The sequence below is a fragment of the Chrysochloris asiatica genome, unplaced genomic scaffold (genome assembly GCF_000296735.1).
Source record: "Chrysochloris asiatica unplaced genomic scaffold, ChrAsi1.0 scaffold00054, whole genome shotgun sequence".
In the NCBI taxonomy this organism is placed as follows: domain Eukaryota; kingdom Metazoa; phylum Chordata; class Mammalia; order Afrosoricida; family Chrysochloridae; genus Chrysochloris; species Chrysochloris asiatica.
This window is the reverse complement of record NW_006408572.1, coordinates 14,785,360-14,804,530: the sequence shown is the minus strand read 5'-3', so window position 1 is coordinate 14,804,530 and position 19,171 is coordinate 14,785,360. Positions and strand designations below refer to the sequence as shown.

General features: G+C 37.9%; 1 protein-coding gene across 3 annotated transcripts in view; it reads right to left on the bottom strand.

Moving 5' to 3' along the window:
• MAP2K4 (mitogen-activated protein kinase kinase 4) overlaps positions 1-19,171 on the bottom strand; it is a 135,027-nt gene that overhangs the window by 32,932 nt on the left and 82,924 nt on the right. For all 3 annotated transcript variants that reach the window (XM_006863436.1, XM_006863437.1, XM_006863438.1), the window contains 3 exons: positions 15,994-16,113; positions 7,954-8,073; positions 3,054-3,105 (listed from right to left, as the gene is read on the bottom strand). In XM_006863436.1, the coding sequence (XP_006863498.1) occupies positions 3,054-3,105; positions 7,954-8,073; positions 15,994-16,113 (292 nt within the window). The remainder of the gene's footprint in view (positions 1-3,053; positions 3,106-7,953; positions 8,074-15,993; positions 16,114-19,171) is intronic.

Below are 19,171 nucleotides of genomic sequence, written 5' to 3'. Positions count from 1 at the left end.
AAAATAAGCTCTTTCAATATGCTACGTACCTGAGACATATCAAAAAGATGGAGACAGCCTATCAACTGAAGACCAGTTAAACAACTTTAGTACTTACACACAGTGTGTAATACACAACGGTGAAGAATAGCAATGACTCTGCAAAACCCTCACAACACAGATGAACCTGGAGGGTATTGTGCTAAGTGAAATTAGTCAATCACAAAAGGACAAACATTATATAAGATCAGTACAAAGCTACGAAAAAGTTTTCTTAATAAAATAAACAGTCTAATTTGGTTACGGGGGAAGGTAAAATTATCCATGGGCTAGAGGGTAGACAATATACAACAAGAGGGAGGTTGGGCAGAGAAAAAATTGAAGGTATCGGAGATACAGGGAGGAATGCAACAGTTAAAGTGGAAAGAGAACTCCTGTTAGCTTTTGGCACATGGAGGGGATTGCAATCATTGTAATGGAGCAAAGTACATGATTTACTGAATGTAAAACTAATTTATCTGCTCTATAAATCTTTACTCACTTTACAAGTTAAAAAAAAAAAGGAAAGAAAATATGACGAATTATGAATTTAAGCCATGAAAACAAACTATACTATTTTACAGTAAGTGTCAGAGGTACAAATCAAAATATAAAATATGCAAACTAGGAAAATATAATTTAGTTAGAGTAGTCTTACTAACTTAGTAAAATATCCAATGCAGTACAGCCAAAAGACCATTCATTTATCTTTTGGATCAGAAAAACAAGGTTCAAAATCTGGGTCTGAAAAGCAATGTGACTTGGGCAAGCTACTTCATTTCTCTTAGCAATCAGTTTGCTCAGCTACAAAATGGGATAATAATTCCTATGGCAAAGAGATGTGAAGATTCAAACATGTAATACAGTACCCAAATAGTATTTGCAATCAATAAATGAAGTCAATTTTTCTGAGAGAAATGTCTTATCTTGGATGGATTCAGCCAGTTTCTCCCACCCAACCTTTTGCAGACAGATTCTTATCTACCAGTTTCAGAGTGGGTGGGCTTTCCCACAAAACTGAGAAACCCAACGTCATTCCATTTCCTTCATTAGGTTTTAAACTCCAGTGGAACTATTCCCTACATTGACATGCCTAATACCTTTTCCTCACTAGTAATAAATCTATTGCCTACATATGCTGACCAACTGTTTGGTCAACTCTCCCCTTCTCACACTCATTCATTCCCTTATCCATAATTATCTTAGTCCTTGGATCCCTTTCAGTGTCAGTCTCATGGCTCTAGACCACAGGCAGCATTAGAGACCTGCAGGAAAAGCTCCCCGGCTCTGAAGAGAGGCGCAGATAAAGATACAGCGTCTTCTTCAGGAGGTTGTCACATTTAGATGTAACACTTGGGACTACAGTCACTCTCCTGAGAATGGCACCAACTTATTAAAGAGGGCAGAACCAAGAGAATGAAGCTGGTGCCCTTACTATTTTGTGCTTGAAGGCACTCTACACCTTTGGACTCATTATGACAGGTAAAATGTTCCAGTGGATCCAAAGTGCCAAAGACATTTATAAGCTCATTTACTGTGTAACAGAAAAAACAAACTTCAAAGACATTTTCTTTTACTCAACTACTCCCAGGTAGTATATGTTAGTTCTCTACCGTGATTAATGAGGTCAAATGCTCTAAGATGACACTCTCATAAACACGACTAAAAGAGGAGGGAAAAGCCTAAAGTAAAAGCAACGTGAACTACAAGAAGAACAAAGCGTTATTTTTACCAAGCGTTGTTGTCAGGCTTCCATCCATAAAGAAAAAGGTAAAATGGAATCAAACATTGTGATATTCAAGGTTAACTAATTTTAACAGTTCCATCTCAATGCCCAAAGTCAGTGATTTAGGTAAATGCCCAATTATGGACTTACAAGTATAATTAACTACTTTAACCACCAGAAACTGTTTCATAAAATTCAACGTTTCTCCTTTCTCTAAATTTCATCGTTTCCATCTATCCCATGTATTGTTAGGTGGAATCACATACCATCACAGAGCACATTAAAATTTTCCATCAGAATTTACTAAGGGGGGTGACCCTGTGCACATCTTCAAAGCCATCACTTCACTACCCTGAGTCTAGCATACAAATGAAGAGAGCAAAATCATCTATTTACTAAATTAAATTCAAAATACCCAAGGTGTTACTGCTTTTCTAAACTTGCTCTTCATGAGATCTACATCAAATGTTTAAATCTAGATCCATGTCTAGTAAAGTCAAGATCATGTTTTCACAATTAACCATGTTTATAGGAATCTCACTGGATAACATTTACATTTACATAAGCATTTTCTAAAGTAAAGAGTCCTGGTGTGCCACTGTTAATGCGCTGGACTGCGAAGTCGGTTTGAACAGCAAGGTCAGTGGTTCAAGCTCACCCAGCCGCTCCTTGGAAATCCTATACAGGGTCTCTCTGGGTTGGAACGGATTCAATGGCACTTAACAACAACGAAGTAAAAAGAAACAACTGAAAATGACAGTCCCATGTCATTAAAGTCCCATGTTATTAAAGTGCTCTAGAGCAGTATCCATTATTCTCTCAAGGCCCAAAGGCCCACTGTGGTGACTTACTTACACATGCTGCTGTTGTTAAGTGCCGCCAAGTTGGTTCCAACTCACAGCGACCCCTGCATACAGCTGGTGGGTTTGAACTGTCAATCTTGCAGTTCAAACTGACCTTGTGGTCCAGCAGCATATTTTTCCTGCAATGCCACACTATGGCTCTACTTATACATGGAGAGACATTAACTGCCTTTTAAGGAAATGAGTAAATATTTTTTAACTACAGAATAATCCACTTTAGTTTTGATGCCAAACATGCCAATAATATGTTAAGTTCAAATCTATAGAATTCCTAAGGGGAAAAAATTTAATTAATAACACAACACAGTTTTAGAATATACAAGTTAATTTTCCTAGAAATACTTTTTTTTTTTTTAAGCAAAACAACTTAAGAAAAATTTTATCATGATACTACACTTTTCATATTTTCATCTAATTCTATTCTATAAGAAAAACCCCATACCTACCTCTGTGAATGATTTTCAAGTTTTCTTTTAAGTGGTTTAGTGCCTTCACAGTCTAAAGAGAAAAAACAAACTTGGGATAAACAATCAGCTTCTTTTTCAGTCAAATTGCACAAACCTTTATCATAATTATACACAATCAGCTGTGTGTGGGATTTGAAAATTAGCATTTTAATATTTTGTCAATCATTCTTTATACTAATGTTGTTGTTAAGTAACTGTGGAGTAAGTTCCGACTCATAGTGACCCTTTGCAGGGTTTCTGAGGCTGTAAATCTTTATAGGAGCAGAAAGCCTCATCTTTCTCCCTCAGAAAAGCTGGTAGTTTCGAACTGCTGATCTTGCGGTTAGCAGACCAATTTGTAACCCCTACTTTACCAGAGCTCCTTCTTTATGCTAACAGAAGATATTAAATGATGACTCTGGATCTAATAACTTACTTATCTTCATGTGGCAACTAAGCTAATTATAAACTGTAACTTATAATTTGTTTACTAAGTCATCATTAAAAGTTGCATGCTTTTTTGTTTCTGCAGCCCTTGTAAGAATAAAATTATTTAGAACAAGAAAGATCAATGAGCTGGCTCTGTCATCAAGAGTAACTTTAATAAATGTATTCCCCCCAATACTCAATTCCTCGCAACCGTTCATTCTCACCAGGTACTAAACCTTCAAAGTAATTTTTGCAGAAAAGTCTCTGCTTAGCCAGTAGCTGATATCATGGACTAATCCAGAATTTATCCTGCTAAATCACACTCAAGACCAGAAAGCAGAGACGTCTTCAGAAAGGGAGGACATTTCCAAAATTCCAACTAAAAGAGAGACTAAGCAAGAGGGTACTCAGGACAGAAGGCTCTGTGTCATCCTGCTGCTGGGTAGCAGCAGAAAGGAAGCAAACACACAAATGACTGTCTCAAACCATAAATGACTCCTACAAATACAGCCATGCTTGTGTGTTCACTGAGTTATGAAGTAGTAGGATCATTGTTGTTGTTGTTGTTGTTGTTGTTGTTGTTGTCAGGTGCCATCGAGTCAGAACCGACACATAGCGACTCCATGCACAGCAGAACGAAACAATGTCCAATCCTGGGCCAACCTCACTACCGCTGCCACACTTGACGCCATCAATGATTGCCACCTGGCCAATCCATCTCGTTGGGGGTCTTCCTCTTTTTCTCTTGAGGCTTCATTTTACCAAGCATGATATCCTTCTTCAGCGACTGTTCCCTTCTGACAATATGTCCAAAGTACGAGAGACGAAGTTTAGCCATGCTGGCCTCCAAGGAGCACTCTGGCTGCACTTCTTCCAAAATGGATCTATTGGCTCTTTTGGCAGTCCATGGCACTTTCAATATTCTCCTCCACCACCACAAACTCAAAGGTATCAACTCTTCTACGATCTTCCTTATTCACTGTCCAGCTTTCGCATCCATATGAGGTTATTAAAAATACCATGGCTTGATCAGGCGCACCTTAGTCCTCAAACTGACATCTTTGCTCTTCAACACTTTAAAAAGTTCCTGTGCAGCAGATTTGCCTAATGCAATACATCCTTTAATTTTTTGACTGCTGCTTCCGCGAGTGTTGATAGTTGATCCAAGAAGAATGAAGTCCTTGACAACGTCAATCTTTTCTCCGTTGATAAGAATGTTGCTTATTCGTCCAGTGGTGAGGATTTTTGTTTTCTTGACATTGAGATGTAATCCATACCAAAGGCTTTGCTCTTTGATCTTCTTCAGTCAATGTTTTAAGTCTTCTTCACTATCAGCAAGCAAGGTTGTATCATCTGCATATCGCAGGTTGTTAATGAGTCTTCCTCCAATTCTGACGCCACGTTTTTCTTCATAGAACCCAGCTTCTCGTATTATTTGCTCAGCATACAGGTTGAATAAGTATGTTGAAAGAACACAACCTTGTTGCACTCCTTTCCCAATTTTAAAACATTCAGTGTTCCCATGCTCTGTTCGAACAACTGCCTCTTGGTCCAGGTACAGATTTCTCAGAAGTACAATTAAGTGTTCTGGAATACTCATACTTCGCAATGTTGTCCATAGCTTGTCATGATCCACACAATCAAAAGCCTCTGCATAGTCAATAAAGCATAGGTTAAAATCTTTCTGATATTCTCTGCTTTCAGCCAAGATTCATCGGACATCAGCAATGATATCTCTTGTTCCACGGCCTCTTCTGAATCGAGCTTGAACCTCTGGAAGTTCTCTGTTATTATATGATTGTAGCCGTTTCTGTATTACCTTTAGCAAAACTTTACTCACATGACATATCAAAGAGATTGTCCGATGATTTCCGCATTCCGTTGGGTCACCTCTCTTTGGAATGGGAACAAATATGGATCTCTTCCAATCAGTCGGCCAGATAGCTGTCTTCCAAATTTCCTGGCAGAGATGAGTGAGTGCCTCTTGTGACACCTCACTTTCTTGAGATATTTCAATTTTTATTCCATCATTTCCTTTGCCAATTCCTTAAATGCACTTTGGACTTGCTCCCTGAGTATCAATGGCTCTTGATCATATGGTACCTCTTGAAATGGTTGAACATTAACCATTTCCTTTTGGTACAATGACTCTGTGTATTCCTTCCATCTTCTCTTGATGCCTTCTGCATCATTCAATAATTTGCCCAAAGAATCTTTCAATAACGAAAATCGAGGCTTGAATTTTTTTCTTCAGTTCCCCCAGCTTGAGAAATGCTAACCGTGTTCTTCCTTCTTGTTTTTCTGATTCCAAATCTTTGCACATTTTATTATAAGTATTTGGCTTTATCTTCTCGAGCTGCTCTTTGGAATGTTCTATTCAGCTCTTGGACCTCCTCATTTCTTCCATTTGCTTTAACATTTCTATGCTGGAGAGTATGTTTCAGAGTCTCCTCTGACATCCATTTTGACTTTTTCCTTCTTTCTTGTCTTCTTAATGACTTTTTGCTCTCTTCACGTATGATGTTCTTGACGTCTTCCCACAACTCTTCTGGTCTTCGGGCTTTAATGTTTAATGTATCAACTCTGTTCTTCAGATGATCTCTAAATTCATGTGGGATATATTCAATGTCATATTTTGGCTTTCGTGGACTTGTTTTAATTTTCTTCAGCTTCAGTTTGAATTTGCATATCAGTAATTGATGATCTTAATTTGAAATGTTGTTAATACTTGTAATACATGGTAATTACCAAAGCAGGAAACACATGCAAATTATGTAATAAATGACTTGAGCATATTACACATACTGAAATAGATGATGAAACCATTTTATTTTTGGTTTCTGACTTCATGACCACCCTGTAAGTACAGTGGTCAGAGCAAGGTTCTGGGCTATGCCTGCCTGGACTTACATCATTTACCACTTTCAAGTGTATGAACTTCAAAAGCACATTAATTACGAATCTCTCCAGACTTCACATTTATCATCCATAAAAAGGGAGTTATAGTGCTCATAACTGGCAGGACTACGATGACTAAATATCCTAAGACCATGCCCTGATACAAACAAATAAACAAATATTAGCTACAGTCATGATTCTGCTATCTTTTTAAAACTGCAACGAATACCAACAAATTCTAAAATATTCATGGGCTTAATAATAATGACGAGAAGTGGTTAAACAGATCAAGATAAAATTTCAAATATCTGTCAAAACAGTGGACTCCTTATGTGGCACTGGCAAGATCGGCACCGACTGCAAACCAAAAGGTCAGCAGTTCAAATCCACTAGCTGCTCCTTAGAAACTCTGTATGGAGTCGTTGTGAGTCAGAACCAACTGCATGGCACTTACAGCAACAATAACATCACCAAAGAATAATATAACTCACCTATTTTCATAAAATTATATGAATGAGTACACCTTATATTTTAGCTCATAAATTTAAGCATTAATTAAGATGAGATTGTAGTTAGTGACAACCTTAGCCAATCAAAAATTTCACTTAATACAAACACATGCACACAAACTAAATAAATATACATATCTCTTGCAACTAAAATACAGTTCAGAAAGTGTCTATAATTATCACCAGTCTTATTAACCTTTAATGACTAAAGTGAATAGAGGGAGGTAGAAGACTTAAAGAAGGAGAAACAGAAAACCACCTGCAGCCAGAAAATCTATTTCATAACTTTCTATTAGGATTTAGTTTAAACATCAACTAAATCAGGCAATAACATGAGCTTAAATTCCCAGGGGATCCTGAGATTTTTATTAATTTTACCCAACAAAAGAAAAATGGCCTTTTAACTTTTTTTTTTTTTAATTATAAGCAATCTTTGTCAATTAAAAACTTCAAAACAAGTTGAAAAAGAGTTATGGTAAGGTTCATTTTCACAACTATAAACACATAAGCAAGAGTGTCTCTTTTCTTATTGGTGCACCGGTAAAGTAAGTGGTTCGTATTAGTAGTAACTCTGGCTCCTGAAATTGCTAGTAAACAATTTAAATAGTTTAGTCCGAACATTTCAGATTTTAAGCCATAAGAAAGGTTTGTCCAAGAGCTTTCATGAAGGGTCTGCAGGACTACTACTACTCTGATTAATCTAGGATAATTGTGTTAATAGAACCGATCTGAAGATAGTCAAGAGCCAAAAGAAAAAAATAAACGGAAAATTATTTTTTCTAGTCTTATGTATATAGTGTCATCTGTTTTGATTCCCTGTGATTTGAATGAAAAGCACATTAAGTGCCAACAATTATCTAGACAGACCACGTTATTAAGAGTGCTCTTATGACCAACTGTGTTAGTCATCTCCGAGAAGTGAATCAGTCTCCTTCCTTCTACAAATGATCTTCCAGAAGCTCAGTAACATTCTGTGAAGGACATGCAGTAGCTTCATATCATCATATACAGAATCAACAATGTAGCATAATGTTGGAATACGAGTAATAAAAACAAGCACTTACTGCTAAAGTGATTTTTCCTAAAATTTCTTCTGGAATAACATCATCTAATACACTATATACATATTTGTAAAACTTATCAAACGAGGTAGACATGAGTTCCATACAGATCCAACAGTCACCCTGTAAAATAACAAACATCTGTCATTCTCAGACATCTCTAAATCAGATACCACCTTGCCTTTACATAATACAGAAAACAATCAGATCCTTGCTTTTTAAAATCACCTTTATTTTTATGGAAGCCCTGGGCAGAAAACTCCTCTCGTGGTGAAATGCAGACAGTGTTTCAAACCAGTGTTCCCCACTCTGAATAGTAATGCCCAGGACAGACTTTCATAACAAGCTTTGTGCTTTTTTTAATTCAACTTTTGCCATAAGTGAACATAAAAGTATGTGGAAACCAGTTCATTCTCACTAGTAAGAAAAGCAAACAATAGTAACAACCTCGATATATCAGATCATCTTCTTAAATTAAGAAAGGAAAACTACATAAAGTAAACCCAGTGCTTCAAGTCCTTGTTCATTCAAATGCCACCTTCACAGTGAGACCGAAGCTAAGATAGCTAACATTGCAACTCATTCCAGTTTTAGCATTCCCTCATTCTGTCCGATTTTGTATTACGTATATCTTATAAGTGAAATAAACATTAGAAAATAATACATTATTTACTGTTTGTCATTTATCTTCCCTACTGGAATGAAAGCACCGCCAAGACCAGAGCTCAACCAGTATTTCTTAAATGAGTGGACAACGGTTACCACTAATCATTCCAACACAACACTGTAATATGCTTTTGGCCTGTTCGAAAGCAATCTGGTAATAAAACTAGAGAAATAAATATTAATACCTTTTGATAAAGTCATTCCATGATTGGGAATCGACTTTCTTAATCAAATATTCCGTAAATTACAAGGCCAACAATAAGAACAATGAGAAAGACAGACAGAAACCACTAAAAAAGCCAACAAAAGGGGACGTGGTACATCATGTTAAAGGGATTGCCTGAAATTAAAGTAGGCTTAAAGCCATACAATCCTTGAGAAGTACTCCACTGATTAACTGGGAAATGCAGATTATATACAGACTTTATGATATCTGCATACAAACAAAGACTATAAACAAACAACTTATAAGGAAAGTGAAAACAGCCATCAGGATAATGGCAAAAATCGTATTTTATGCTATTACTAATTTACAGATCTAGCTGTATACTCAGAGATTTTGTTTCCATAATCTCTTTTCCATGAGCACTGATAGCATAATGGATTATAAACTGGGCTATGAACCGAAGGGTCAGTAGTTCTAATCCACCAGTCACTCTGTGGAAGAAAGATGAGGCTTTCTGCTCCTGTAAAGATTTACAAGCTCAGAAACCCGATGTGTTGTTGTTATGTGCCATTGAGTCAGTTCCAATGCACAGCAATCCTCTATATGGTTTCTGAGGAGCAGCTGGCAAGTTTGAACCACTGACACTTCAGTTCAAACCGACCTTGCAATATCCTACAACACCACACCAGGACTCCTATACAGGGCAGTTGTGGGTTGGAATCGACTTCGCGGCACAGCCACCAATCCCCTTTTGGAGCCCAGAAACTTACTCTGTGATATAGTAAAGTGGCTTTCCCAGGCTTTTAGAATCTGAAAGGTTTGACTTGTTAGCCACACTCTCCTACTTTCTACTACTGTAAACTGGACCTGCTCAATTACTCATCTATGACATGACACTGCCCCACCATCTTCATGGACTACGATAAAGATCAAATGTGCTAACATAAGAAAAGACAAAATAAAGTGCTAAAAATTATGATTTAAAAATGGAGAGAGAATGACAATACGGGCTGAGAGGACCACGTTCCATAGACTCCTGTTGACCTGGAGATGAGAGAAAGAAAAGGAAGGGTTGGTTGGTCCAAAGTGCGGTGAGACCTAGGGCCTCCTGAGCCCATGGACAAGGACATAGCCAAAGAGGGCTAAAGCTGAGAGTGAAGCATATGAAGTGAGGGGAGATGCACAAGAACATCCAAACTTGTAGGTAGTACCCATTCAGCCTAGCTTTGATGGCTTGATGATGAGAACTTGTCTAGAGGATGATAAAACATTTTTTAAATAAAGGTTGACAGTGTAAATTGCTACAATTTGATGAACTTGACCTATACTAATGGAAGTAGTAGCTCAAAATATCAACTGAGAGGGAAGGAGTCTTCATACCAAGTATCAATCCTATCCCCTCTGTATGCAGGGTTCATAGGGACAGGCAACTTAGACACTGACTACCTAAAATGAGGGAGTTTAGTTTCAGAGTGTGCAGGGGAAGGTAGAATCCCCACTGAATAGTTTCATCTTGTCTAGATGGGTCTGGTGACAGGAGATGGGAATAAGATTCTTATGATTCAATAGTAATTGTTATCATGGTTAATTGCAACTGTCACAACTATAAACATATAAGTTTTGTAACAGAGGGGACTAGTTAATCTTACATTCCAGGAACAGAGGACCCTAGGGCCATCAAGGAAGAAGAGCATGAGCGGAATGTGGACCTTATCCAGAGAAGCAGCGACAACACCAGAGATGGAGTCAGAGATGAGGACATGGAGAGAAGGAGTCGCTGAGGGCTCTAGACTCATGGAAAGAGAGGGACTGGGTGCTCGTGGCCAAGATGCAGGCTTACAGAATGTACCCTTTGGTTGTTTAAATGATTATATATTCCTTAGTATTTTTGTACATCCCCACCTTCCACCCCACCCCACCCCCAAAAAAGGGAATAGAAGCAAATATTGTTGAATGATGATGCACTGAGGAAACTGTAATCATTGCAATGAAACAGTGAGTATAAAACCAATGTTCTCCCATGTAAACTATCACTCAATTCACAATAAAAACTAGGAACATTTACATAGACCATCATTTGACCAGAAAAGAGGGACACTGAATGCTTTAAAATCCGGAAAGGTACGCACTAGGGTTTTATTCTTTCACCATACTTACTCAATCTGTATGATGAGCATATCATCTGCCAAGATGGATTATATGAACACGAACGTAACATCAAGATTGGAGGAAGATTCATTATCAACCTGTGATATACAGATGATACAGCCTTGCTTTCTGGAAACAAAGAGGACTTGAATTCTTACTGAAGAAGATCAAAAACTACAGCCTTCATTATGGATTGCACCTCAATGTGTCAAAAAAAAAAAAAAAAAAAAAATCCTCACAAGTGAAGTAATAAATAACATTGTCCTAAGGAGCTCTGGAAGCATAGTGGTTACGAAGGGGGCTGTGAATCGCAAGGTCAGCAGTTCGAAACTACCAGCTGTTCCACGGGAGAAAAATAAGGCTTTCTGCTCCCATAAAGATTTACAGCCTAGGAAACCCTGTACAGGGTCGCTATGAGTTGGAACCGACTCCACGGCACATAGCAACAACAACAAACAGAGAAAAGATGAAGTTGTTAGACTTCCTTTTGCTTGGATCCACTGTCAATGCTCATGGATGCAGCAGTCAAGAATACAAAAGACGTACTGCGTTACACAACCCTTCTGTACAAGGTCTCTGTAAAGTGTTCAAGTGCAAAGATGTCACTTTGAGAACTATGGTGTGCCCAGTCCAAGCCAGGGTTTTTCAATTGCCTCATAGTATGTGAAAGTTGTACATGACTAAGGAAGATCTTAGAAGAGTTGATACAATTGAATTATAGTGCTGGCAAAGAATATGGAAAGTATCAAACAAATCTGCTTTGGAAGAAGTACTGGCAGAATGCAAGGACAGCAAAACTTCATCATTCGTGCTCGTTGTACACGTTGTCAGGCATGATCGGACCCTGGAGGAGGGCAGCTTGTTTGGTCAAGTGGAGGATCAAGAAAAAGAGGAGATGGGCTGACACTGGCAGCAACAAGGGACTCACACATAACAACTGTGAAGATGGCACAAGACCAGGCAGTTTTTCATTTCTGTTGTGCAGAGAGTGTCGCTGTGAGTCGGAACCAACTCCAGGGCACTAAATTATAGCAAATGAGTCAACGATGGCACAGTGAGTTAAGCGCTGGGCTGGTAATGTGAAGTTTAGTTAAAGCCCACAAGTCACTCTTTAGGAGAAAGATGAGGCAGTCTGCTGCCCTAAAGAGCTACAGCCTTAGAAACCCTGTGGAGCGAGCAGGTCTCCTCTGCCCTATAAGAAAGACTGCCAGGACTCAGAAGGAACCCTGTGGAGTGAGCAGTTCTGCTCTGTCCTGTACACAGCCACCACTCAGAAGCTACTCAGTGGCAGGAGGTTTGTTTGTTGTTCTGTCTTTATTTTGTTTTTAAAACGAGCCCAAACTTGTAAAATGCAAAACCAAGTTTATGGACTAACACTACTTTAACTGAGGACTATGTATTAAAAATGAGTACTCAGGACACATTAATACAGACAAACAGAGTAATAGAGCAGGCTGTGTAGTCCAAAAATAGAAAAATTTATGTGAGAACCATTCATTTCTGAGAACGGTATAAAAGATACTCATAGGCAAAAAAAAAACAAAAACAAAAACACATCAACCCATACTTCTCACCAAGACATCTCATAGATGTAAGTGTAAAACTAAACATAGAAATCTTCAAAAAGAAAGTGTAACAGAAAAGCCCCAGAGACTTTGATTAGGCAGGAACTTCTTCAGATACAATAACAAAATCACGATCACTGAGATTAAACAAAGTGTGTGATTTGTTGAATGTAAAACTGATGATCTGGTCTGTAAACCTCCACTCAATTTATAATGAAAAAATTTTAAAACAGCAACATTTAAGAGAATAAAAAGACAAGGCCCCGACTTGGAAGAAACATCTGTAATTCACATATGTGGTAATAAACTTGTTTTAAAACTTTCAAAACTCAAGAAAAAAAAACAACCAATTATTTCAAATGAACGAAAGATTTAAACAGACACCTTACAACAATTTTTATTATTCATGCTTGTTATACTCTATAAAGTACCTGTTAACATTGAATTACCACATAGCAAACTAGGCTTATTCTATCCAATTGGGAATTTTCAGTCAATGACTGCAAAAGATACCTAAGTATTTTTAGAGAACTGCCAATGCACACATAATGAGGATCAACTACATACATAGAATGCTGGCAGTTAGGAAAATACAATTTCAAACCACAATAAGCTTCTACTAAAAGCTTGTTGTTGTTGTTGTGAAGTGCCATCGAGTTGATTCCAACCCATAGCGACCCTGTATTGGGTTTCCAAGGAGCAGCTGGTGAGCTTGAACCAGCAACCTTGCAGTTCCATCAACTCTGCAGTCTGAAACATGAGCCCACAGCGTCACACCAGGACTCCAAGACATCACATTAGGGGTGAGTTAATTAAATGTTTGACCAAATAGAGCAGCTACTTTTTAATTTTTTATGGCCAGTGAATTATGTTACAAATTTAGCAGTAAAAAGGTTCCCTCCGCCTCTTCAGGATGCATATTTTGCCTATATTCATCCTTTAGAGGTTAACATTCTACTTTTCTAAAACTCCATGTTTTATTTTTTTAAGTTTCCTATTCTTGCATTCTAAGAGTTGGGAGTGGATGTATACTCATGTCTAATCGGTGCATGCAGTTTGTGACTTTATACAACTGCACCGTGCAGGTCCAGACCCTTCACCTGATCAGGCTCAAAATTCCCAATGTTAAAAAAAGTGGCTGCTTTCTGTGCCCTGAGACCACTTGTAGTACAATGACAGAGCGGAGTTTTGTTGTCGGAGTCCTGTCTCTGCCACTTATTTGCCATGTGATTGGCCAGGTTAGTTCTCAGAATCTCAGCTTCCTCTTTGGAAAAGTGGGTATTAACACCTAAGCCACAATGACGGCTGGGACACTAGGGTATGTGAACACGACCAAGCATCGGCTATTAGTACTGCTGTTGTTGTTATGTGCCATGGAGTCGTTCCGACTCATAGCGACCCTGTACAGGATTTCTGAGGCTGTAAATCTTTACAGGAGCAGAAAGCCTCATCTTTCTCCTGCAGAATAGCTGGTAGTTTCGAACTGCCGACCCTGAGGTTAGCAGCCCGATTCGTAACCACTATGCTACCAGAGCTCCTTTATATTAAGTCCCTTCAATGTCCCTGAAATATAAAACCAAATTTCACTCATACATCCACTACAAATACAACTCAAATATTAGTCCAAGCTTTTGTGCTGGTTTTAAGACTTTCTTAATTATGGGCAGCACTTATTCAGTCTCCCTTTCATAAATTCTGTCTTCTGTACTATTGAGTCTGGGGCTACATATTTAAATATTACTTGAATGAATAGTTAAGTCAAGAAGCAAGAAAATTAAATGATATATCCCAGCATTTTTGAACCATAAGGTCAGTGGTTCAAACTCACCAGCCACTTCTTGGAAACCCTATACAGGGTTGCTATGGGACGGAACTAACTCGATGACACTTAACAACAACAAGGAGATGATTTAGGGTTAAGATAGAGCCAGTGGGGTTTACGGAGAGGTTTAATGCAGCATGAAAAGACAGACTATGGACTCTAGAAAGGAGAGACAACCTAAGTTTACACCTAAATAACTCTTGCTCTTTATGAGATCTGAAGACTACAGTGAACAGAGGACTGAGTGGCTGTGAAGACTAAGTTCCCTACTCCGAGGAAGAAAACAGCAAAATTCGTATGCACCAAGACGTTCCAGATTCACTGTCTTAGCACGAGAGTAACAGGACATAATATTTTGGCCCAGGAGGCACTCAGCTATTCATTCATGTTGCTGATGTGAAATGGTGAAGACAGGTAACAAGTTCAATGTATCTGGCTATACAAATGAGTGTTCAAGTCATGGAAAAGTTCAGGAAAGACAGGAGTAAAAAGAAACTACGGAGAACTGACAGAGGTTAGTTTGAATACTGAATGACCTCTATCGTGGGATACAGAGTTACTAGAGCTACCTTTAAAGAATACAGGGGGGGAAATTTCTTTTTTAATTATAATTCTAAACTTAAGTGGAGAATTAATTAACTTCTAGAGCCTTTTCCATTTATATGACTTCACACAGTTCATCTTGTTGTTACATTCAGCCCAATTATTCCAATACAGTCATTTTAAACCAGTAACAACAGCAAATCCCAGGGCTGCTCTTCTTATTATCCAGTCCCCAAAAGAAGGAAAAGGGAAGGTTGCTTCTTACCAGATACATCAATTCCATCAACTTAGCCGAACAGTTTCAAAATGAGAATGGTGTTTTTAAGAGTATTTCAAGTATTTACCTACTCAGTTAAAATCCTACTCCGAACTAAATATCACAAGTATTTAACAATTGGTCCAGGACACATTTAAGTATCTAATTCATTTACAGCTCTAGTTTGATTCCCTGTTCCTAACTCATCTCCTCATCTGTGTGCAACCGTATGACTGGAAATAATAAGTGGACTGAGATTTGGGGATGGAAGTAACAAGAAAGGTTAAGAACCAGAAGTCAAAAGAAGAACATGACCATGAGACCAAGGAATTTAGAGTTCAGGTTTTTGCACAGAATACTCTGGATTGCAAAATTAGATAAAAAGAATTTCTACTGTAGCTGCTAAGCTCCATGTCTGATGGACTATATCAAAACATTTAAGTGGGAACTAGTAAATGCTTACATTAAATGTAGAAAAATGTGACGAAAAAAATGAGTCAAGTTTTTCATTTTAAATAAGAGGGTGAGGAGGGTTGAGCAGGCAGGGATGGAGAGAACACATAGCCAAAAGAGGTACAACTCTAAACCTACAGCAAAAGGGTTGATATTCCGCATTCGGCTGATTTGTCAGGTTCTTAAAGAACAGAAAGTACTTGTAAATGAAGAAAGAACTATAGAATTCACAAACGAGACCACAAATTTTAAAAAGTAAAAATAGGAGATTGTCCCCTTAACCAAAGGAATAATTAGAGTGAAAGTTCGCACACAGATTATTGTGGCTATATATTAACATACTGAGACATTGGCTTATCACTAATGTACGTATTAGCATCTAATATTGCTGTGTTCCTGTTTGTCCCGAACAGCTCATTCCTACCTCTCTGAAGAGCGCACCATAAAACTGAACAATATATGGGCAATCACTACTCCGCATTACTACATCCAAATCCATAAGAAGTTGTTTTTGTTCCTTTTCATCCACTGTTGACCGAATTCTCTGGAAAAGAATGACAAAAGATGTCATATAAAACATAAAGCACTTTAGAAACCTAAGAAAAACTTCTACTACAAGACTGAAAATTACCAAGCAAATATCACTAATACTAACTGGACATGAAAAGTATCATCTTTCCTTTTACTTTACAAGAACAATTTTTATCACAGAAAACATGAATAAGATAGGGCTCAGATACTCTTTAAGTGGTATAGGGCTTTACCCCACAAGCAGTCCCAGATGATGATGAGACATACTTGATAAAGTTCTTGGGCAGTAAGAATTAACTCCTTCATGCAAACAGATAATCTAGTAAGGAAAATAATAGTGGAATATATTTTAAGTTCTTTCTATGTGAATTCATTACAGGTTTTTGCATGTATACTTTTAATCACGCTTTCAGAAAAGTATGGAGTCTAGGCATTCAGTGCAGGAATAGCCCGTTCAGCTTCAGCATTTTATTCATTAGTAATGGAAAAGAGAGTAGAGCAGGGAAAAAGAGACCATTAGTCTAAGGGCAGTGTGCTGGGACTATCTCACTTCACCAGACTTTCTACAGGTTAAAAGCAAAATTAGTTCTACCTGACTCTCCCAACTCATGAGTCAGAATGCAGGGCAGCAAAAATCTGTGGAGAAAAACCTAAAAATGAGGAACAGAGGGTTCGTTGTCCATTCTTGAGCCAACGAAGCTCTCCTCCAAATACTGCAGACTTGGGGCATATATCCTTAATTACCCACCCTACACCAACTACCAACTGCTCTGCATATTTCTAAGAGTCTCTCAGAAACATTGGTAGGCCCCATCTCCTCCCCCATCAGAAACAGTGAGATCCAGAGGAACAGTTCCCAGTACACTAGTGAGATAGGAAAAGAATCAAGCTCAGAAATGATAAAATATGAATAGTAAATTACAGTTCAACATCAAAGCATGCAAACAACTTTTGTTCTCATAAAAAAAAAAAATTCACAATCTTACACCATGCCACTGTGTACAATACATAGGATACTTACAAGGCAACTTAGTATCAAAAAAAATACACAAGGTGGAATTTTGTCTTCCAAAGACTTCAAAGTATCTTTCCTAAATGTTCTTGAAAAGGATGAAGGAAGTCAATTAAATTCTTGAGCCCGTTTTACAGAAGAGAAACCAGAGGCACAGAGAGATACAAAAGATGTATTCTATGTGACATGAGAATAAGCAGTTGTTTAGGAATAAAATTAGCTTCTCTTTTTTCCATGGCTTTTTTTTTTTTTTTTTTTTGACACTAAATGAGAAAATCTATACATTCCAAATACAAGCGAATTTAAATTTCCTACTCAAAATTTATAACCTGCTAACTGTAGCAATCTACACAAAATGAAATATATTAACTGACATCTATCTTATACACATTAATTTATCTTAAACTTTTACATTGAATAGTACCCATCCAGATAAGCAAGGAAAAAAAACGGGGCAGGGGGAGGAAAACAGGAAAAGGAAAAAATAAAAAGTAGTACTTAAAATTTTTCCTTCTCTCTCTCATTTCTCTATTTCCAAAGCTTGGGGAATCATCATCTTGTTTTTAAAAACAGTATTAACACAATCTTTTGAACCAAAAAGAATAATTTTTAAAAGCCAAAACAACCCAGTATTTTTATGCAAATGAAGTATGTGTGTTATACGGGTTTTTTTCAAACTGTGTAGCCCCCTCACACATTATGCATGAATGTTATTTGTGCTGAGGTGCTGCATGCAAAAATATGGTTGTTTTCATTGGTTCAAAAAATAATATCAGTAATTTTGAAAACAGTTTTAATTTTATCTCTACACTCTAGTTAATAACGATCCTGATAGGAATTGTCTCTGTATGAGACAATCATATGCTGAAATTCACTTAGTCATCATTGTAACATGTATCCTCTTTGGAGCTACAGGGTTGTTTTTGGAAACTGCCCCCCAAGAGTCCAATATTTATGATAACTATTGGATTTTGGGGTGGATCTGTGAGTTACCGTGTTGAAATGCAAGGTCAGCGGTTCGAGGTTCAAGCCCATCAGTCACTCAGTGGGAGAAAGCTGAGGCTTTTTGCTCCCACGAAGATTTAAAAAGTCTTGGAAATCCTACTGTTGTTAAGTGCCACTGAGTTGATACCGACTCATAGGGACCCTATATAGGATTTCTGAGGAGCAGTTGGTGAGCTGGAACCATTGACCTTGTAGTTTGCATTCCAGTGCTTACCCTACAGTGTCATACTGGGAATCCTGGAAACCCTATACAGAGTCGCTTTGAGTTGGAACACCTGAGAGCACTAACAAACTACAGCATTGAGCTTGGGGAGCACTATGGTTCTGAAGGATAAGATTGGCAGTTCAAGTCCAGAAGTAGCTCCACAGGAGAAATGTAACGTTTTCTGTTGCTGTAAAGAATTACATTGGAAATCCTATACAGGGTTGCTATGTATGAGTCGGAACTGATTTGATGGCGCTTAAAAACCACAATGACAACATTTAGGTTTTGGTCTTAACACATGCTTTCCAGTAATAGAAATAATATAACTTTGTGAAACCACATAATGAATTTAAGAAACAAAAAAATAAACTAGCAAAGAAGACATCTTTTAAAATAGCGCCCTGTAAGTATGTGTGTTGTTATACACACATTCGTCAATACATTCATACAAGCAGAAAACAACATGCTTTTTACATTTTTCTTACTGAGAATTCTTAGTAGGTAGAAATCGTCTCTAAACACTTTGTTGCCATCAAGTCAATTCCAACTCACAGTGATCCTGTATAGGGTTTCTGAGGAACGGCTAGTGGGCTTTACCAGCCAACTCAGCAGTTAGTAGTCCAGTGTTTATCCTACAGTGCTACACCAGGGCTCCATTCCCTAAATACAGGGTTATTTAATTTTTCTTCATTGTTGTTGCTGATATTAAGCACCGACAAGTTGGTTCTGTCCCATAGCGACCCTGTGTAGGGTTTCCAAGGAGTAGCTGGTGAGTTTGAACCACTGACCTGTGGTGCAAACCAACATTGCAGTCTAGCACATTAACCCATAGTGCCACACTAAGACTCC